The sequence below is a fragment of the Carassius gibelio genome, chromosome B21 (assembly GCF_023724105.1).
Source record: "Carassius gibelio isolate Cgi1373 ecotype wild population from Czech Republic chromosome B21, carGib1.2-hapl.c, whole genome shotgun sequence".
Lineage (NCBI taxonomy): Eukaryota > Metazoa > Chordata > Actinopteri > Cypriniformes > Cyprinidae > Carassius > Carassius gibelio.
In genome coordinates, this window is record NC_068416.1 from 461113 (window position 1) to 484672 (window position 23560).

The 23560-nt window shown below is 38.8% G+C and overlaps 1 protein-coding gene across 7 annotated transcripts in view; it reads right to left on the reverse strand.

Moving 5' to 3' along the window:
* Nucleotides 1-23560, reverse strand: part of sgcd (sarcoglycan, delta (dystrophin-associated glycoprotein)) — a 469726-nt gene that overhangs the window by 78784 nt on the left and 367382 nt on the right. For all 7 annotated transcript variants that reach the window (XM_052588189.1, XM_052588187.1, XM_052588188.1 and 4 more), the window contains 3 exons: nt 11953-12040; nt 11092-11211; nt 6102-6174 (listed from right to left, as the gene is read on the reverse strand). In XM_052588189.1, the coding sequence (XP_052444149.1) occupies nt 6102-6174; nt 11092-11211; nt 11953-12040 (281 nt within the window). The remainder of the gene's footprint in view (nt 1-6101; nt 6175-11091; nt 11212-11952; nt 12041-23560) is intronic.

Genomic DNA, 23560 nt, shown 5'->3' on the forward strand with positions numbered 1-23560 from the left:
GTAAAGTTATTGAGATCACTTCTCAAATTTAGAGACAAATGTGAGAGCTCTTGAGTCTTTAGCATAGGAGAAAAATCTGAGCACAGTGTGTGATGTTGTTGAGATCTCTTCTAAAGCTGTAAAAGAGACAAATGTGAGAGATCCAGTGTCTCTAGCTAAGGACAAAAAACTGAGCACAAGTGTGATGCTGTTGAGATCGTGTTTGAAACTGGAAGAGACAAATGTGAGAGGTCCGGAGTCTCTAGCTAAGGAGAAATATCTGAGCACAGTGTGGTGATGTTGTTGAGATCTATTCAAAAGCTTTAAAAGAGACAAATGTGACCGATCAAATATCTGTAGCTGAAGAGAAAATCTGAGCACAGTTGTTGTGATATCTTCTAAAGTTTTAAAGGAGACCATTGTGCGAGTGTTAAGAGTTTTTCAGTGAGTAACGTGACATACAGCCAAGTATGGTGACCTATACTCTGAATTTGTAGTCTGCATTTAACCCATCCAAAGTAGCAGGGCCGTACACAGACCTTTTGAGGGGCATGTGCTGAAACTGAAAAGGGGCACCCCCCTCCCTTTTTTTTTATATCAAGATTATTTAGTAAGCCTGCATAAAAGGAAGAAATGGTCAAATCTTCATGACAAATTCAATAACACAAAATAATAGTCTCAAAAGCTTTAGATTTATTCACAATTAATAACATCAATAATAATAATATTAGATAATTCGATAATATAGATAAACATAGTAGGGTCCTGTGTTTGCGAATTGCTCTTGTGTACTCCCTCTTTTTTTTTATTGCATTTATAGAGAAAAAAAATACTTGGCTCATACATAAACATGTTAACCAAATAATTCAAATTAGCTTATAAAACCAAACAGAAACCAAAATCTTTTTTTATTGAACTTTATGCACTTTTTTATGCACTTTTTTATGAACTTTGCAAAGAAAAAAAAAAATTCTCTTTTTAGCTATTCTGTTTGGTTTTATGAGCTAATTTGTATTATTTGGTTAACATGATTATGAATGACATTGCGAAGAGGGGAAGGTGAGCAATGAGTCAAGTATTTTTGACAAACTTTTTTTAGTAATTATGTCCAACTCAATTCCAGATTATAAGAAACTATAGCCATACCGTTACTATAACATATCCAACATGTATCCGCCTACCTGGAAAAATTTTTATACTGTGGTGGACCAGGGATGTTGGACTCTTGAAGGTCTCTTATTCACTACACTTACCCTAAAATAAGCCAGCAAGGAAAAAATAAATAAAAATGGTGTAAAAAGTACAGTTGCAGTGAAAAGCATTTCTGAAGGATCACGTGACACTGAAGAGTACTGATGTAATGATGCTGAAAATTCAGCTTTGATCACAAAAATAAATTACATTTTAAAATATATTCAAATAGAAAACAGTTATTTAAATTTTAAAAAATATTACACAATATCACTGTTTTTGCTGTATTTTGGATCAAATAAACGGCATCACATTACATTTTCATCTACAGGTTACAAACTAGTTTTTGTAGCTATATAGACAGAGCGCTCAGTTTTTCCTGTGGTAAAATGCATTTGGCCAAAATCGCATTACAGGCTATTTAAGTGTTGGCTGTATATTGGCTATGATTAGATGGCATATGCTAGCCCTCTCTCTGAGGCGACGTCCCACATGTCTCAGTCAGTCAGACAGACATCCTATAAATAAAATATGAGCCTTTATAGACATAGTGTTTAGTAGTACTTATTCAAACAACAAGATATTTATTTACCCCTCGCAAAACTTTGTTCAGCTCAGCTGTTGTCTACTGTGCGGCTGCTGTGGGACATTTGATTCAATGAATATAGAGGGGGCGGAGTTATCAGCTTACTGACAGCTTGAGGATCGAATAAGATTTACACAAGCTCGTTTTAAGAACTTTAATTTGCGAAATATTAGTAAAACAGACAGACAGACGTAAAGGGTGACCAATAGCATTGATAAAAAAAAAAAAAAAAAAAAAATACACCACTAAAAAAAGGGCACTTCGGAGTGTAAGGGCAAAAAGGGCATGTGCTCTGCACAGGTTGAGCCCTACCTGTGCACGTGCCTGCAAAGTACACACACAGCAGTGAACACACACACCTGGAGCAATGGGCAGCTATTTCTGCTGCGGTGCCAGGGGAGGAGTTGGGGGTTCAGTGCTTGCTCAAGGGCACCTCAGTTGTGGTATTGAGGGTGGATATTTTTGTCTCAGAAGACAAGTTTGAGAAGCCAGATACTCGATCTAATGTTTATATTCAGTCTTAAGGAAACCTTATTTATGTCTAGAAGCTATATTTGAAATGGTAGAGAGAAATCTTATTTATTTTATTTTTCGCCTCTCTGCTTAGCTTCAATGTCATTTATCCTCACCATTTCAAAGACAATACATGCATTGTCATATTTGAAGTTGTTATATGTAGACAGTGTTTTATAGCACAATAATATAACAGTGGAACCATAACCTATATTTACATACATATGAAAATGTGCTGTATAAGACAGAAATGTAATGCTAAAAAAAAAAAAAAAAACTTGGATGCTAATGTTACATAGATAGTAATGTGCTTATGTATACTCACACAGACTGTTCCACCCAAATATTTCCTGCTAAATGTGCACTCCTTGCCATATCTGACCCAGTTGCAAATGCTCTACTGTCGTTTTGCCTTCTGGTTGTGGTATGTGTTTGTTGTTTGTTAATGAAAATCAACTTTAATTAGATTTTGATGAGCATACAGGCATCGATCAGGACAGTAAAACATACCTGTCCTAGAGAAGGAGGTGCCAGCTATCTTTGTCTTCAAAATATTTTGTATAATAATATAATATAATATAATATAATATAATATAATATAATATAATATAATATAATATAATATAATATTTTTGTGCACATTGATCTTTGTCTGGACATATACAATATTGCTTGGATCAGGCCCTGGTTATAATGAGTAGGTTCACCATGGTTAAACTGTACTTCACAGTGCCAACACTGTCTCCAAATAGGCCACAGATACTACAACTACATACAAACAAGGGACATATTTTTTTATGATACTTGGGTTCTACAAAGGCAGAAAATAGCACTTAAATTGGCTGTAATTCCTCACTTTCAGAGCAAACAGCAAGAGGGATAATTCACATGCACAGACTGATATTCGGATAAGGCAGGGCGGAGAAGGTTGGAATTTTACCATCATTACACAACAATGTATAACTTCTTTCTTTTTCTGCCATAACATTGACAAATAATAACTGTGCAATGGTGTATCTGATTGTATTCTGCAAGCCTGCATTAATAAGGAACATTTGTCTAAAATTAGACAGTGGTGTGCCTATATGTGATAACATTGAGCATTGATATCTTGTTTGCTTTACAAGTTCCTTGAATGCAGATGCTAGAAACCATATTGAAATGTCATGACAACAACCTGTAACAAAGATCCATTTGAGTGTTTCTTTAATAAGCAGTGTAGTATATGCTTCCAAATGTCATCTTCCCATTTCCTTGTAAATGTAATTACAACCCTTAGTAATGCGTTTAAAAGGACGTAGTCTGAAATGTGCCCACCCTTCCCCTCTGCTGTTGGAAACAGCTTACAGAGGTGCTCTATAATCTGTCTTCCAGATGCATAGTAATAACCTAAATTAAGGGATAAGTGGAATTTGCACAAATGTCATGCTTTATTTCCCTCCTTTGTAGCTCTCAACAAGTCAAGTCAAGTCACCTTTATTTATATAGCATTTTAAACAAAATACATTGCGTCAAAGCAACTGAACAACATTCATTAGGAAAACAGTATGTCAACAGAGACATGTGTAATGCTAGCTGGAAAATAATATTTTTTCCCCCTGCAATCTTTGATCATTACACTATCTGTGGGAAATTGCAATTGACGTGTAATCATCTCGCTATGCAGCTTGATAGTGTGGCTCAGAATGTGGTGTCTTTTGCAGCTGTACTTTGGTGAAGGGCTTGCTGTTAATTATTTCGATAAGGCTAGCAGATGCAGTGCTGTAAACAGTGTTTTTCAAAGAAGAAGAAAAAAAAATCTTTAGTGAGAAACATAAATGGTTCATAATTTTAAAATATGATTATATTTAAACTTCCATCAGTGCTATGGCTTTAGATTCAATCATGAATACACAAACACTGCAAATTACGGTTTTGATTTCTTTTTTTTTTCTCATGAATAATAATAATAATAATTATTATTATTATTATCATCTAAAATCAGCATTTGTTTTCAGAATCATTCTGGTCAGATGCCAATATTAGAATTGTTGGACCCACTTTATTTACTGAACACCGACCCCTCTTGTCTCTCCGGTCGTCCAACCAGAGATTATTATGCATCATCCAAGTTGAGGCTGAAATGTAGGGGTGACCGCGCTTTCTCGGTAGCTGCCCCTAGATTGTGGAATGCATTACCCCTTTTTATTAGATCTGCACCTTCATTATCTGTTTTTAAATCTATGTTGAAAACGTACTTTTTTTATTTTAGCATTTTAAAACTGAGAATTTTCTACTGTATTGTTTTATTGTATTATTATGTTTTGTCTTATTGAAATGTTTTTATTGTTGTTGTTCAGCACATTGGTCACCCAGTGGTTGTGTTTAATAGTGCTATATAAATAAAATAGACACTGATTTTGACACTTTATATTAAGTGTCCCTAATATCTGTGTTCTTATATAGTAACTAAATGTGTATGTAGTATGTTACCAAAGTGTAAGTACACGTTGGTACATAGTATCTACGGCTGTATTATTTCTGTAACTACACCCATAAAACAACCATCAGGATGGTTTGTGTAAGTAAAAATGTGTAACAGGACATTGGTAACAACACTTTTTTTTCACTTCACTAAGTACTCGTGTAACAGGAATCATATAACTACATTTTGTAACAACAATATGTATAGGAGTAATTGGAACATTTGATCCAAGGGGTGGAGATAGGTAGCTTTAGGGATATGTAAAGTGGTAGGAGTTGGACCTCGAGTTGGAGTTGGTGCACCACTGTAATACCAGTGTACTCACATAGTACTCCTCAGGAACTGTCCACTTAATATAAAGTGTAACATTCTTGACACCAACCACATTCTATATGTAAAGCCTAACTTGCTGTCCACTGCTGTGTAACATTACATGATACATTTCATATAAATGCAAAAAGTGCTGTTAATCATGTTACACATTTTTACTTTCATTACCAAAAAGTGTTGTTACCAATGTCCTGTTACACAAACATTAGAGCAGTAGATACTTTGTACCAATGTGTCCTCACACTGTGGTTACATATTTATGTACACCTCTAGTTACTATGCAAGTACACAGGTATTAGGGACAAAATATAAAGTGGGACCAAAATGTTTAACACTATCAGTCAATATTGGATGCTTAATAATAATAATAATAATAATAATAATAATAATAATAATAATAATAATAATAATAATAATAATATAATTATAATACTAATAATAATAACAACAACAAGATATAAATTTAATATCAGCCACTTAGAATTTATCAGCCATAACCTGAAACTTAAACTTTCTACTTCTACTTCTACTTCTACTGGAGTCCCATACTTGGAATTTGTGCTCTGCATTTCACCTGTCTAAGTGCACACAAACATACAAAGTTTTTTTCTGTAGCACCCAAGAAGTGAATGGGGGTTCGGTACTTTGCTCAAGGGCACCTCATTTGTGGTTACTAAAAGTGGAAGAGAGCACTGGTCTGTCACTACCCCCACCGTCAATACTTGCGCTATTGAGACTCAAACCCATTACCTTCGGGTTTCAAGTCCAAATCTCTAACCATCAGGCCATGGCTGCTCCATTTATTTATATATTTAGTTTCTTGTCATTTTCTGTTTCTTTGGATACATGTATAACTCTTTAAAGCTCAGTTTATTTTAAACTATGCAACAATTCATAAAAAAGAAAAACAATATTGACCTGCAATGTTGCATAAACAAATGTATAGTTCATGCGGTTCAATAAATATAAAATATTTTGGAACATCTAAACAGAATTCAGAATTTATGACATTATATTCAGTATGTCAAACTGTCTTACCGTAACTCTTTGAAGGGCTCAGCTCTCACATGTGGGGTCTCCACCGAGTTGCTGAACACTGCACCCTCAGCTCCTGCAAACACATTCCGACATGTACAATGAGAAGTCCGGCTATTATGTTAAAAGCAGATATTGTGCCATGTGCACTTTAAGTTGATTTCATATATTTTAATTAAATAATTTAATGTTAATAAAAAAAGCCAAGACGTATGTTTATTTGTCTTGGCCTTTTTTTGTCTTTTCTTTTTTTGCTGAGCCGAAAAATGATCCAATCCATACGAGGACGAGTGAGGGCGGGTTTGACTAGATGTATTTGGAGGTTATTGCTCTCGTTCTGCACATATCCAAATGTTTCCATATTCGCAATGTATCTGAATATTAAACTATAATATTTTTTATTTTTTTAATGTAAACTAGACGGAAAAGATCATCCTCTTCACATGAGAAAATACTACTGTCTATTTAAACTGACCAGTGTAACCTTTTAAATATTTGGTTGACTGTACTTTATTTTACTAATGAACAGCGATAATGAACTGTGATGTATGTTTGAAATTAGAATGCACTTTAGATGTTCTGTGTCATTTATACCAAACACTAATGTTGCTGGTTGCTAGTGTGTTTGCAGCACTACTGTTATTTATTTCTTATATATTACATTTTTTATATTTATCAGTTCAATTGATTTTTATTTCTAAAATTGTATTTATTTAAATGTATATTTAAGTTTACATTTATGTTCCAACAAACTTGAAAAATTCTACTTGATAAATGCTCTAAAACTTTTATGTAAATGATTGACTATATATATATATATATATATATATAAAACCTGTTTTATATATTTACTTATTGGTCAGTTTATTGATTTGTTTGGTTAACTTTGGATACATTTTTGATTTTAATACCGTGCAGTGCACAAAATTAAGATTCGAGAGATGGTTCAAGACAGTGCTCAATAAATGATGATAAGTTTAGAAATGTTGTGCATCCACTTATTATTAGTGTGACATTTAAAACTTCAAGATATCGACCCTAAAAATCGGCAGCACATATCGGCCATGCATATTTTGCATTGTGCATAAATGAATTAAGTATTTAAATATTGCTTGCGCTTTAAAAAGGGGGAGGAGACTGAAAGATGGTGGCACGACCACATTCCTATTTTTTATGTCTTGTGAGTCACAGTCATGAGTTTCTGCTCAATGTCGGCAGAACCACATTTTTAGAGTCTAAAGTCTGCGCACGTGGAAGAGATGCAGGATCTCGGTCTGCTCAAGAGACCTACACCATCACGACCCCAACTAATGGCTCTCACTCACAGTGGAGATGCCACAAGTGGTGGAGAGGAAACAGAAGCATAACACAAGCCAGTTATCCCCACCATTGTACTGGCTAACACACACTCTTTGGACAATAAATGAATACATCCAACTACTATGCTCAACTCTGAGGACTGTAAGAGGCTGTTGTGTTTTTGTGTTAATGGAAACATGGCTCAACAAAAGTGTTCCAGACTAATCTACTCGGTCAGCTGACATGCCAGAGTTCTCATCGAGGGAGGTAAGACCCGCGGAGGTGGGCTTTGTGTTTATATCAATGTTGCATGGTGCCGCGAGGTTGTTATGGTTTGCAAACACTGCTCACCCCTGGTGAAGTCTATGATTATTAAGTCCTGGCCATTCTGCCTACTGAGGGAATACACAGCCATACTCCTTTTTGCTGTATACATCCATCACAGCTCCAACAACAGCAACAGAAGTGAGGCACTAAATGAACTGAACCAGCACATCAGTGAGCAGCAGACAGTTCACCCTGATGCTTTCCTCATCTTAGCTGGGGATTTCAACAATGCAGACTTAAAGAGTGTGTTCCCAAAAATAGACAAACACATAGACTTTCCAACACAAGGTAACAACACTCTGGACTTTGTTTACAGCACCCAGAGAGGAGCTTACAAGGCCTTCCCCTACCTTTGTGCCTCAGACCACATCACTGTCATGCTAATGCCTGCATTCACACCATTCGACCATTGGATAAAGTCGCCAAACCAGTTCACAATAAAAAAATTGTGGCCGGAAGGGTCATCAGAGGTTCTTCAAGACTGTTTTTACACTACTGACTGGCTGCCACATACAACAATTCCACAGACTTCAAGAGTACTCTGAGACGGTCACTCTCTACATCACCAAGTGTATTGATGATGTAACAGTCACAAAGAACATCACTGTCCAGGACAACCAGAAGCCATGGATGACAGGGGAGGTCCACAGACTCCTAAAGGCTCGGAGCAAAGAGCTCGGAAATGAGATGGGTCTGAGGACAGCTAGGGCTAACCTATCCCGTGGCATCAGAGAGGCTAGGAGACAGTACCAGTAGGATAGCCCATCGATTCAGTGACAGCAGAGACACTTCCCGATGATTATGAAGTTTGTATTGTTACACTCCCTGTCAGCACTCACACATCTTGAGAAAAAAGACGTCAGAATGCTGTTCATAGACTTCACTTCAGCATTCAACACAATCATCCCTCTACAGCTCATTCACAGACTGTTTGACAGAAACCTGGCTAAAACCTGGCTAAAAGTCCACCCCCCACTGTTACTGTTATAAACATGAGTCACATCTAAAAGGCAAAGGGGGAGGTGTTGCTTCAATTTATAACAACGTTTTCAGGATTTCTCAGAGGGCAGGCTTCAAGTATTACTTGTTTGAAGTAATGGTGCTTCATGTAACATTATCCAGAGAAACAAATGTTAATGATAAATCCCGTTTTGTTTGTACTGGCTACTGTATACAGGCCACCAGGGCACCATACAGACTTTATTAAAGAGTTTGGTGATTTTACATCCGAGTTAGTTCTGGCTGCAGAGAAAGTTTTAATAGTTGGTGATTTTAATATCCATGTTGATGATGAAAAAGATGCATTGCGATCCGCATTTATAGACATCCTGTACTCTATTGGGGTTAGACAACACGTTTCAGGACCTACTCATTGTCGAAATCATACTCTAGATTTAATACTGTCATATGGAATTGATGTTGATAGTGTTGAAATTATGCATCCAAGTGATGATATCTCAGATCATTATTTAGTTTTGTGCAAACGTCATATAGCCAAAATTTTAAATTCTACTTCTTGTTGCAAGTATGGAAGAACCATCACTTTTACCACAAAAGACTGCTTTTTAAGTTATCTTCCTGATGTATCTAAATTCCTTAGCATATCCATAACCTCAGAACAACTTGATGATGTAACAGAAACTATGGACTCTCTTTTTTCTAGCACTTTAAATACAGTTGCTCCTTTATGCTTAAGGAAGGTTAAGGAAACAAGTATGACACCATGGGTACTCGCACCCTAAAGAGAGCAGCCCGAAAAATGGAGCGCAGCTGGAGGAAAACAAAACTAGAGGTATTTCGTATTGCTTGGCGGGAAAGTAACCTATCCTACAGAAACTGCTAGATCTGATTACTCTTTTAGAAGAAAACAAACATAACCCCAGGTATTTATTCAATACAGTGGCTAAATTAATGAAAAATAAAGCCTCAACAAGTGTTGACATTTCCCAACATCACAGCATTAATAACTTTATGAACTACTTTACTTCTAAAATCAATACTATTAGAGATAAAATTGTAACCATTCACATGTCAGCTACATAATCGCTTCAGACAGTGCACTATAGATCCCCTGAGGAGCAGTTCCACACATTCTCTACTATAGGAGAGGAAGAATTGTATAAACTTTTTAAATCATCTAAACCAACAACATGTATATTAGACCCTATACCATCTAAGCTCCTAAAAGAGGTGCTTTCAGAAGTCATAGATCCTCTTCTGACTATTATTAATTCCTCATTGTCATTAGGATATGTCCCCAAAACCTTCAAACTGCCTTTTATTAAGCCTCTCATCAAAAAAACACAACTTGACCCCAAAGAACTAGTTAATTATAGACCAATCTCAAATCTCCCTTTTCTGTCCAAGATACTAGAAAAGGTGGTATCCTCACAATTATATTCCTTATTAGAGAAAAATGGTATATATGAGGATTTCCAGTCAGGATTTAGACCGTATCATAGTACTGAGACTGCTCTCCTTAGAGTTACAAATGACCTGCTCTTATCATCTGATCGTGGTTTTATCTCTCTATTAGTTTTATTGGATCTTTCCTTAGAAAGCCACGTTTCTAGCATTTGTAAAACTGCATTTTTCCATCTCAGAATATGTGACTAAAACAACAACAACAACAATAATAATAATAATGTTCTTTTGAAATATTTTATATCACTGAACTAAAGCCAGTACTGTACAATAATATATGTTTACTGTCTACCAACAAAACAGAAATAGAGTACATGTCAACTGAATAAATGTTTAATTTAAAACAACAATAGCACATTAGCACCAGAGCACACAGTAAACGTGTTAAAACAAATAATTCTTTTAAACATTTAATTAATATCTGAAGTTAACAGAATAAATTTGGCAGCCCTAGAATTTTTACATGTTGTAAGATATTTTATCCCCAACAGACCTACTTGTTGCCCTAGTTTGAAAACAATTAAAAAAACAATTAAATATTCAATGTTTGGCGAGCTAGTACGTGATAGTCCAGTAAGCTTCTGCTCTGATAGATGTAATTACATGATGATGAGTCAGATAGCATTGTTTTCCATTGATGGCCATTAAAACGTATATGTTTAGTATTCTGATTAAATTATTTTTGCAACCAACACATAAATTGCTAATACTTAATTATATTTTAGTAAATGCTTTAATTAGACTGCTGTGTCAGTTACACAATTTGCACAATATCTCACATCTGCCCTGTGAGGATCATTAGCAATACATACATACATACAATATTTCAGGCAACTTTTTCTTTGTGGTCTGTGCCAAATTATTCAGTGGGAACAGGACTAAGGCTTTGTGTGAGCATACCAAAAATGCCCTCAAATGTGTTATTATTCAATTGATCACTTACCCATAACTCGTAATCTTTCTGCGCCAACTACCACCTCATGGTCATCAGCAGAGAAAAGCAGCTTTCCTGCACTTGATTTTACTTCCAACATTTTGCCTCTTGCGTGAACTCCATGGGAACCTGCCATATATATATATATATATATATATTGCATTTCAGTGTGTAGTCTAAAAACACGTTTAATTAAATAAATGTTTAATTAACATATGACATGTCCAGTGAAACTAATAGCAAATAATTTGTCTAATCTGACACATACAAGCTCAAAACACTTTTGGATTCAGCTGATGAAATGCATGCATTTTCTTACACTTCAATGTGGTTTTGTTTACAGTTGTTCTAACACCGTAATTCAAATGTAAGTCACATAGCTAGGTCCATTTAAGACAAAATTACTTTCATTAAAATACAGACTTGCTGTTGTGTTAGTAACCAGGACTTAATATAACATGCATCCATGCACATGCAATTATTGCACTGTAATGAAATCTAGTCACAGTTATAAAGGCTACATCATGAGAGATAGATGAGACTAACAACCTGTCTATCAAAGAACACTTTAACTTTGTCAAAGTATTAATTTTACCATCTGTCCTATAAAGTCTAACTTTAGTTGCCTGGATTAATTTTCCTTCCATGAGCGGACCAGCTAATTGTTGCCTCTTAAGATCAGTGAATATTTCATTCAATGCTATCTGCGCTAATAGAAACATCCACAGATAGGGTGAGTAATCTTCATTCAAATATATAGTCTACGAAATTCTGGTGAGCAAGACAATTCTAATCATTTACAAAGAGGTTGCATGAGAGTTTAAAATGTTTCTTACCCTAAGAGTGTTTTTATTTGTGTGCTTTGATTACCTGCAGTGAGTTGAGATACTACTTGCTTCTTCTCATTGAGGATGTTGACAGACACATTCTTAGATGACTGAAGGAACAATGGGCTTCCCTGGAATTAAAAAGAGAATCATTAATAAATAAATGAATAAATACTCTTTTTCAATGCATAATACTACTACTACTACTACTACTACTACTACTAATAATAATAATAATAATAATAATAATAATAATAATAATAAATTCTTTATGCTTAGGGACCGATCATAAATTAACACATCATGCATGTCTGGGTTGATTTTGAGTTTTGGGTAGATAGTCGTAAAGAATCATACTTTTAAAAGCAGCTAAATTCAAGCCAGCCATCTGCATACAGCTGAAAATAGTCAACAAAAACAATACAACTGCTTAAGTCTTTTGTAGTACTGGTTAGGCAAGATACAGATATCTATAATCATTACAACAATAATTCATTCTCCAGTTTACTCTTTAATAAAAGGTACTATTAAGCTGTGTATTAAAAGCTGGAGATATGTCTATAGTGTAAATTATTTTATTTCTAGGTTTTTTTTTTTTTTTTGCTTAGTTTTCACTCAAGTATAAAATGCTTCCTTTGTAGATGCTCTTTAATGTTGTGAGTACATCTTGTTTTCTGAATAAAAAAAGGCAAAAATCAGAAAATAAAATAAATAAATAAACAAAAATATATACTGAATAATGTGTTAGGCTAATTAAGAGAAAACTGTTTTACTTGAAAATTAAACTTTCCTTAAACTAGATACCGGAATGGAGCCAGGTGGTCAAAGTGGAGATGTTAGAAAATGTTGCCAGGTTACTTATGTAACTTATGTAATCTACGTTACGTCAGAGAGAGACTGATGAATGGAACCTCGGCTGAGAGCCCAATCAACTTTGAGTGGTTACAAAACGAGCCAATGGTACACAGAGTACCTTGGTCTGCGGAATTTGCATCGCGAGCTCCGCCCCGCAGAGCGGGTATACAGGTCCTTCTCAAAAAATTTGCATATTGTGATAAAAGTTCATTATTTTCAATAATGTAATGATAAAAATTAAACTTTCATGTATTTTAGATTCATTGCACACCAACTGAAATATGTCAGGTCTTTTATTGTTTTAATACTGATGATTTTGGCATACAGCTCATGAAAAACCAAAATTCCTATCTCAAAAAATTAGCATATTCATCCGACCAATAAAAGAAAAGCGTTTTTAATACAAAAAAAGTCAACCTTCAAATAATTATGTTCAGTTATGCACTCAATACATGGTCGGGAATCCTTTTGCAGAAATGACTGCTTCAATGCGGCGTGGCATGGAGGCAAACAGCCTGTGGCACTGCTGAGGTGTTATGGAGGCCCAGGATGCTTCGATAGCGGCCTTAAGCTCATCCAGAGTGTTGGGTCTTGCGTCTCTCAACTTTCTCTTCACAATATCCCACAGATTCTCTATGGGGTTCAGGTCAAATTTGGAGAGTTGGCAGGCCAATTGAGCACAGTAATACCAAGGTCAGTAAACCATTTACCAGTAGTTTTGGCACTGTGAGCATGTGCCAGGTCGTGCTGAAAAACGAAATCTTCATCTCCAGAAAGATTTTCAGCAGATGGAAGCATGAAGTGCTTCAAAATCTCCTGATAACTAGCTGCATTAACCCTGCCCTTCTTAAAACACTGTGGACCAACACCAACAGCTGACATGGCACCCCAGACCATCACTGACTGTGGGTACTTGACACTGGACTTCAGGCATTTTGGCATTTCCTTCTCCCCTGTCTTCATCCAGACTCTGGCACCTTGATTTCTGAATCACATGCAAAATTTGCTTTCATCCGAAAAAAGTACTTTGGACCACTAAGCAACAGTCCAGTGCTGCTTCTCTGTAGCCCATTTCCTGCACACGCCTGTGCACGGTGGCTCTGGATGTTTCTACTCCAGACTCAGTCCACTGTTTCTGCAGGTCCCCCAAGGTCTGTAATCGGTCCTTCTCCACAATCTTCCTCAGGGTCCGGTCACCTCTTCTCATTGTGCAGTGTTTTTTGCTACACTTTTTCCTTCCCACAGTCTTCCCACTGAGGTGCCTTGATACAGCACTCTGGGAACAGCCTATTCGTTCAGAAATTTCTTTCTGTGTCTTACCCTCTCGCTTGAGGGTGTCAATGATGGCCTTCTGGACAGCAGTCAGGTCGGCAGTCTTACCCATGATTGCGGTTTTGAGTAATGAACCAGGCTGGGAGTTTTTAAAAGCCTCAGGAATCTTTTGCAAGTGTTTAGAGTTAATTAGTTGATTCAGATGATTAGGTTAATAGCTTGTTTAGAGAACCTTTTCATGATATGCTAATTTTTTGAGATAGGAATTTGGGGTTTTCATGAGCTGTATGCCAAAATCATCAGTATTAAAACAATAAAAGACCTGAAATATTTCAGTTGGTGTGCAATGAATCTAAAATATATGAAAGTTAATTTTTATCATTACATTATGGAAAATAATGAATTTTTATCACAATATGCTAATTTTTTGAGAAGGACCTGTATAAGGACCAGTGCGAGCAACTCGTATTCAAGCTTTCGCTTCAGATCTGAGCACATTGCTGGCTGCTTACAGCCCAAAACCATTCTGGTGCTCGCTCCGCCTTCACTGCCCGCGATGGTGGAGAGGCCAAGAAGTATGCTGTGATTCCTCCAGTGGAGCGTTCTGTTGTGATGCAACTGCATCCTTAGAGCACCTCCGCATGGCGGGGTGGTCCCAAGCTTCCCTCCAAGGCCTGTAAGTTCTCATCCACGCTTGTGACCAAGTCTTACAGAGCTGCGGGTCAGGTCGCTACTGCCCTGCGCGCCATGGCCACCCTTCAGGTCTACCAGGCCAAGCTGATCGACCTCGCTCTCCGGACAACAAAGGTTACTGCGCGCACCTTGGGTCAGGTGATGTACACTTTGATGTACACCACCTATGACTGAACCTGGCAGACATGAGGGAGTCTGATCGGACTCAGCTCCTCAATTCCCCGGTCTCTCAGGTTGGCTTATTCGTCGACGCGGTAGATAATTTTGACAGCAGTTCTCTGCCGCCCAGAAGCAGTCTGAGGCCATCAGACACATCTTGCCCCGGGGGCCCGCTGCTGCCTCCACTCTGTCGCCAGCGCAGCTGCCTCAGACTGCTCGTTTCCTCTACCTCTGGGTACCACAAGGCCGAGAACGACAGATGGTGACGTGCTTCTTCGCCGCTCTCGTTCTCCTCTCCCCTTCTCTATTTCAATGCAGAGCCGGCTCAAGAATGCATTACCTTCTCACGCCCTTTTTGCCAATTGGAGTCAGATGAGTGCCCGCACTCCGCCCCCGCCAAGGGACGCAATGCCTCCCTTTCAGGGCTGTCTGCTCCACCTCGCTGCCCCACCGTGGGTACACCTATAGTTCCCTTGATCCCGCTGGATCGGTTCCTGGGAGCCTGGCCAGAGCTCCCCAGGCTATCCTTCTGGCTCATCCGAATGATCAGGCTCGGCTACGTGATTCAGTTCACCCGGTGTCCCCCCAGGTTTTGATGTATTCACGCGACGATGGTGGGCAAGGATGCTCCTGTCATGCGTGCAGAGGTCGATACCCTGCTGGCAAAGGGTGCGATAGAGCCGGCCTCTCCAGCCAACATGAAGTCTGGCTTTTACAGCCCCTACTTCATAGTACCCCCAAAAAACTGGACTTGCGTGGCTTGAACTGAGCTCTTCACAGACTTCCGTTCAAGAGGCTAATGCCCAAGTGCATTTTCGAATGCGGTTTGCAGCAATCGACCTGAAGAACATGTACTTTCATGTCTCCATTCTTTCTGAATGGTTTGACTGTTTCTTCAGTTTGCTCCTTTCTCCCTTTGTCTTTACGAAGTCGTGGATGGAGCCCTGGCTCCTCTCAGGGAATGAGGTGTCCATATCCTCAACTAGGGTCACGGGAGGTTTAGGTATCTTGCCACCTAAGGTGGTAGCTACCATCACTTCAGCTAGAGCCGTGTCCACCAGACAGTTGCGTATATGCTTTGAAGTGGAACCTCTTTGTCACTTGGTGTTCTTCACGTCATGAGGACCCCTGGAAATGCCCGATCGGGTCAGTGCTTTCCTTTCTTCAGGAAGGGTTGGAACAAAGGCTGTCTCCTTCCACCCTACAGGTCTATGATAGCAGCTCTCAGTGATATGTGTCTATGATAGCACCTCTCAGTGATATGTGTTGGGTCCCGCTATAATAGCAGCAACATTCACAAATAGTTACAGAACAAGCGGGAACCCAGTGTGCCTGTAGCTTTCTCTATTGCAGTTTTATCACGTGATAGAAAGTCTAAGGCCTTTTCAAGTCAAAGGGCAAACTCATCTAATCTGCGGCCTATTATGCTTCAAACTATGATTGATGTAAAGACACAAAGTACTGCCATCAATTTAGCATTTTTAAACATTCGCTCACTAAAAAATAAATCATTTCTAATCAATGACTTTATAACCACAAACAATCTGGATTTTATGTTTCTAAATTAAACATGGCTAGAAGACAGCTGCAGTGCAACAGTCCTCAATGAAGACCTTATAAACATTAACTTAAACAACACTCAAACTCTTTTTGCCACTGTTGAGAACCCCCCCCCCACACACACACACAAAAAAAAAAAAGAAAATCTAAAAAAATCTATTTTTATGAAGATCTTTGAGTGTCTGTGTTTATGATATGACAGTTTTCTCAAATGAAACGGTAAATTCTCATGAAGTGACCGTTTATGCGTTTGTGTCCTCATATAGTGACACACGACAGAGACTACAAAACAGCAGCTCCCACGCATATGCGCCCATCACCCGCAGAGATGTAGAATTTGCAGGAGTAATATTTAAATATTATTTTGCAGTTTAATATTCACAGACACTAGTATATATTCGGCTACAGTCTGGAGCCCTGCACTTAGACTAACACGGAAGCGACTGAACGCAGCTGCGGGTACCGAATATACTCGGGAGTCGGTAACTTACTACCGCTACTACAGAGACGCTAGTATCATCACATTTTTTAATTTTAAGCACCGACTTGGTAGTGAAGTGCCAGTACTTGTGGCATCCCTAGTTGCCGTTTTACTGTCTGGTTGGTCCAGTCTGAAATACTGCTAAACAGCGGACATATTGCTAACCACTGATCTATAATATAGAAGATGCTTCACTGTCTGTTGGACTGTTGAAGAAGAACCGTGCAGTCTGTTGGTCTGTTGAAGAATAACCGTGCAGCGGTTAGCCAAAGTTAGCGGTCATAACTAGGTCTTGAAAATAGTATCGGATCGGTATATGGGTTCATGTACTCGCCGATGACGATGCCAGAATTTCTTGTGGTATCTGTGATATTTCCGATACTAGTATCGGAATCGGAACAACTCTACAGCAAATGCAATGAGTTTGCTTCCTTCTTTTCTGAGAAGATCATCAATATCAGGAAGGCGATTGGCACATCCTCAAGAAATGCAGAGGTCAGACAGATTTGGACATAATATCAAAAAGATACTGTCTACTTTTGAGTCAAATGATAGCAAAAGTTTGGAAGAAATAGTGTATCACCTAAAATCGTCAACCTGCTATCTTGACACACTTCCCACATCTTTTTTCAAAAGTGTGCTAAATTGTTTAGAAGCAAATCTCTTAGAAGTGGTGAATGCCTCACTTCTTTCTGGGACATTTCCAAACTCCGTGAAAACTGCAGTTGTTAAGCCAGAGCAATCTTGATAACACCATTTTGAGCAACTATAGACCAATATCTAATCTTCCTTTTATAGGCAAAATTATAGAAAAGGTTATTTTTAGTCAGCTGAACAAATACTTAAACTCAAATGAATACCTGGACAATTTTCAATCTGGTTTCTGACCACATCACAGCACAGAGACAGCACTCATTAAGATAATAAATTATATTCGCTTAAATTCTGACTCTGGCAAAATATCAGTGCTGGTATTGCTAAATCTCAGTGCTGCATTTGACACTGTTGACCATAACATACTACTAGAGAGACTGGAAAACTGGGTCGGGCTTTCTGGGATGGTACTCAAATGGTTCAGGTCATACTAAGAAGGGAGAGGCTATTATGTGAATCTAGGAGAGCATAAGTCTAAGTGGACATCCACGACATGCGGAGTCCCACAAGGGTCAGTTCTTCAACCGCTCTTGTTTATCCTTTATCAGCTCCCACTAAGTCAAATAATGAGAAAGAACCAAATTGCCTAAAGAATTAGATGTTTTGTTTCCAGTCAAGATTTGGAGAAACTTGTTCATGCCTTTATGACCAGCAGGGTGGACTATTGTAATGGGCTCCTCACTGGCCTTCCCAAAAAGACAATCAGACTCAGCTTATCCAGAATGCTGCTGCCAGGATTCTGACTAGAACCAGAACCAGAACATCTGAGCATATCACACCAGTCCTCAGGTCCTTACACTGGCTTCCAGTTACATTTAGGATTGATTTTAAAGTACTTTTACTTGTATATAAATCACTTAATGACCTAGGACCAAAATATATTGCAGAAATGTTCACTGAATATAAACCTAAAAGAGCACTCAGATCATTAGGATCGAGTCAGTTAGAAATACCAAGGGTTCACACAAAACAAGGGGAGTCCGCCTTTAGTTACTATGCCGCCCGTAGCTGGAATCAGCTCCCAGAATGTGCTAAAACACTAGTCAGATTTAAATCTAGACTCAAAACCCATCTGTTTAGCTGTGCATTCATTGAATGAGCACTGTGTAATGTCCGAACTGATAGCACAGTATTTTACGTATTCACTGTATTTTAAGTACAATCATTTTCTATTTTTCTTTTTTATTTCCAAAGTTTTAAAATTGCTTGTTTTTATTTTTGTTTTATTATTTATTAATGACTATTTTACTTTCTTTTATGTTAACGGGAAGTCGTGGCCTAATGGTTAGATAGTCGGCTTGCAATCGAAGGGTTGTGAGTTCAAGTCTCGGGCCGGCAGGAATTGTGGGTGGGGGGAGTGCATGCACGGAGAAAAATGGTATATGTAAGGATTTCCAGTCAGGATTTAGAACGTATAATAGTACTGAGACTGCTCTCTATAAAGTTACAAATTATCTGCTTTTATCATCTGATCATGGGTGTATCTCTCTATTAGTTTTATTGGATCTTGGTGCTGCGTTTGACACAATTGACCACAACATTCTTTTGCATAGACTTGAACACTTTGTTGGCCTTAATGGAAGTGCATTAGCATGGTTTAAAACGTACTTATATGGTCGCCATCAGTTCGTAGCAGTGAATGAAGATTTATCATATCGATCACAAGTGCAGTATGGAGTACCTCAAGGCTCAGTACTAGGTCCGTTACTCTTCATGCTTTATATGTTACCCTTGGGAGATATCATCAGAAAACATGGTGTTAGCTTTCACTGTTATGCTGATGATACTCAGCTCTATATTTCTTCACGGTCCGGTGAAACACACCATTTTTGAAAAATGAATGGAATGCATAGTCGATATAAAAAACTGGATGATGAGTATTTCTTACTGCTAAATTCTGAAAAAAAAAACAGAGGTGTTAATTATAGGACCTAAAAACTCTAACCTAAAAAACCTAGAACCCTGTCTTAGAATTGATGGTTGCTCTGTCAATTCTTCATCATCAGGTAGGAACCTAGGTGTGCTATTTGATCGCAATCTTTCCTTAGAAAGCCACGTTTCTAGAATTTGTAAAACTGCATTTTTCCATCTCAAAAATATATCTAAATTATGGCCTATGCTCTCAATGTCAAATGCAGAAATGTTAATCCATGCATTTATGACCTCAAGGTTAGATTATTGTAATGCCTTATAAGGTGGTTGTTCTGCACGCTTGGTAAACAAACTACAGCTAGTCCAAAACGCAGCAGCAAGAGTTCTCAATAGAACCAAGAGGTATGACCATATTAGCCCGGTCCTGTCAACACTGCACTGGCTCCCTATCAAACATCGTATAGATTTTTTAAATATTGCTTATTACTTATAAAGCCCTGAATGGTTTAGCACCTCAATATGAAAGAGCTACTTTTACATTATAATCCTCTACGACCTCTACATTCTCAAAACTCAGGCAATTTGATAATACCTAGAATATCAAAATCAACTGTGGGCGGCAGATCCTTTTCCTATTTAGCGCCTAAACTCTGGAATAACCTACCTAACATTGTTCGGGAGGCAGACACACTCTTGCAGTTTAAATCTAGATTAAAGACCCGTCTGGTCAGAGGAGAACTGGCCCCCAAACTGAGCCTGGTTTCTCCCAAGGTTTTTTTGTTCATTCTGTCACATTTTTGTCTCATTCAGGTTTTACACTAAGGAGCCAAGAACGTGTCCCGGCAACAGTGGATAGTTAAAGTCTCCATTCCCACCATTAGGGAATGAGGATTACATATCTGAGATGTTTCCTATCTGTCGTCACTACGAGTTATGTTGAATGACATAAGGGGTATATGGAAAACAACCTGAACACTGTCACAACCTTGTGGTGCTGCAATCGACAATTGAGCAGTCCCCTGCCTGAGCCAGGGAAACGGGATGGGTGAAGTACCAGGGGAATCACTGCTGAAGGTAAACTGCTGTCCTGCGCCATTACACTAACCAGGAACAGCTCTTCATGAACACAAAAATGACCGGCTTTGTAGCAAACATGTAACAAAAAATCTGAATGAGATGCACGCTTTCGCCTTATATACCCGTAGACAAAGGGAGTGGCTCAGCATGCAAAACCCACTAGCCAATTTTCATTGCCATTTTCTCCTAAACTATAACTTGTAGTGATCAACAGACTCCCCAACGGGAAAGAGACACTGTGTCAAAAACACTAAGGGAACACCTCCAGCGTGACCACACTCTGAATCACATGTGTAATCAGTCCAATGGAAGGCCGAAACATCATAGGCGGCTGACATAGCAAACAGGAAGCTATGAAAGCACATGAGGTGGAACCAACATAAGCTTCTAGGAATGAAGCAAGTTTTGCAGGGATGCTGGAAGTATGGCCCTGAGATGCAGCATCTTGTTCCCTTGGGGAAACCATGGTTACTTACGTAACCTGGAGACATTCGCCTTCAGGAACACGAGCTGCGTCGAAAACACTAAGGGAATGGGAATGAGAATATCTATGCCAAAAAATCCCTATCTAGTGTTGAAGAGCACAACTAAGACAAGAGAACAGAAGAGCTGGAAGTGGCTTGCATATCTAGGTTATATAATCTGACTAATGTGAGAGGCATGGACCATCCTGCTGCCTTGCAGATGTCCTGCATAGACACACCTGCTAGGAAGGCCTTGGAGTCTGCCATACTTCAGGTCGAGTGAGCCTTGACCCCCACTGGTGAAGAGAAATCAGAGGACTCATAGGCAATAACAATGGCATCAACCATCCACCAACTGAGGGTCTGCTTCATAGCAGGAAGACCCCTATTAGGGGGACCATAGTAAACAAGCGGTTGGCCGGCCCTTCTTCACAGGGCAGCTTTGTGGATGTATGTTTCCAGTGCTCGGTTCTGCTGGACTGGCTCCCTGAAGGGAGGAGAACAAAAAGGCCTGTAGCATGATGGGCTGTGGTGTAACAGAGGGGACCTTAGGGACATACCTCGCTCAAGGGTAGAGAAACACTTTGGCCATGACGGGCGCTAACTCTAGATAAGAAGGGGCACCTGAGAGGACCTGAAGATCCCAAACTCTTATTCGAGAAATAATAGCCAGAAAAAGGGCAGTCTTAATTGTCAGATAGCGATCAGACATTTCTTCAATAGGCTTGAATGGAGACTTACAAAGAGCTTCTAGCACCACAGCCAGGTCCCACGTGGGGACACGAGATTGTACTGGGACCTCAGCCTCAATAGAAGAAACATTTAACTAGAGGGTGTCTGCCCACTGACTGACCACTGAGAGGAGCGTGGTAGGCTGCAATGGCCACCACATAGACCTTCAGGATGGAGTGGGTCAACCCTGCAGAGAGACGGACCTGCAGAAACTCCACAGGGATTGCACCTCTGCACCTGGAAGTAAAAAATTTCCACTACAGTTTCCTTGTGGAAGGAGCTCTGGATTGGAGGATGGTCTCGACAACCTCAGTTGAGAGACTGGAAGCTAAAAGTTGCACCCCCTCAGAGGCCAGACCCATAACTTCCACAGTTCCGGGCGTGGTTGAAAGTTTGTACCTTCCGCTTGTGAGAGGAGGTCCCTCCTGATGTGGAACCCCTCCCAGTGTACTCTCTCCCAAACCCCTTGGTCTTGAGCTACCACTGTAGGAGTCTCATGTACAGCAGGCCAAAAGGTATCACTTTGGACACAGCTGCCATCAAACCCAATAGTTTCTGAAACTGCTTGACAGTGAGTGACTTGCCTTCTCTGACTCTCTTGACTGTCTTGAGGATCGACTCGATCAGAGCAGGAGACAATTGTGTCTGCATCATGGTCAAATCCCACACTACGCCCAGATTAGTGGTTCTCTGTATTGGAGAAAGCACACTTTTCTTAGTGTTTAGTCTTAACCCCATTTCTTTCATGTGAGCAAGAACAATATCTCCATGTCGAACTACCATCTGCTCTGATTGAGCCAAAATCAACGAATCGTTGATATAATTTAGTATGTGGATGCCTTGGTGTCACAGTGGAGCCAGAGTAGCATCAACACTCTTAGTAAAAGTGCGGGGTGAGAGCGCTTACCAAAAGGAAGAACTCGATATTGGTAAGCTTTGCCCCTGAAAGCAAACCTCAGGAACTTCCTGTGATTGGGAAGGAGAGCCCCAAATGGATAGCGAGCCCGTCAACACATGATTATTGAACTTTTTCAATAATCAAAAGTTGTCTTCTGTGCTAATACTGTCAAAACACACAAGGTTTACATGTAGACTCAAGTTGGTTATGTCTAAAATGAAAGTAAACATTTGAGAGAAAAACGTATATGTTCCTGTATATTAGATGCGTGCAGGTCTTAAAGGTACAGTAAGCCTATTAAACATGCATCCTACTGTCAAGCAGTGTTAATTTTGACAGCAAATTCGGATGCAGTCTTAGTCTTTTGAATAACACACCATTTAGTTTTAGTCGCATTTTAGTCATCTGAAATCTTTTAGTCTTAGTCTAGTTTTAGTCGACTAAATATCATAAGAGTTTTAGTCTTAGTCTAGTCTTAAGTCTTTTAGTCTTAGTCTAGTTTTTTTTAGTAGAACAAAGTCGACTTAGTTGACTTGACTAAATGTTTCCATCAGTCTGTTATGGAATGGTATTTATAAAATAAACATAAGGCCTGCTCTCCATGAAAAATATACATGCTCTCTGAAAAAGATATGCATTCTTCCTGAATGATGCAAAATCAAAAACATTAAGAAAAATAAAGTGCAATTCTCAAAATTTTTTTAAAAGTTTTCGTCCTAGACCTAACGTTAGCTCTGACATTTCTGTTCTGTCATTGTCCTTGGACCAGGTGCACGGCAAAACGTTAGCGTGTTGATAATGAAAAAAGTCAACTGAAATCACCCAAAGCTGTGTTACTAAGACTGTGCAACCACAACTAAATATAATGTAACAGGGAACTACACTAACTTTTCCCATTGGTGGCGCTTGCGCTACTAACTTTTTCAGTTAATGG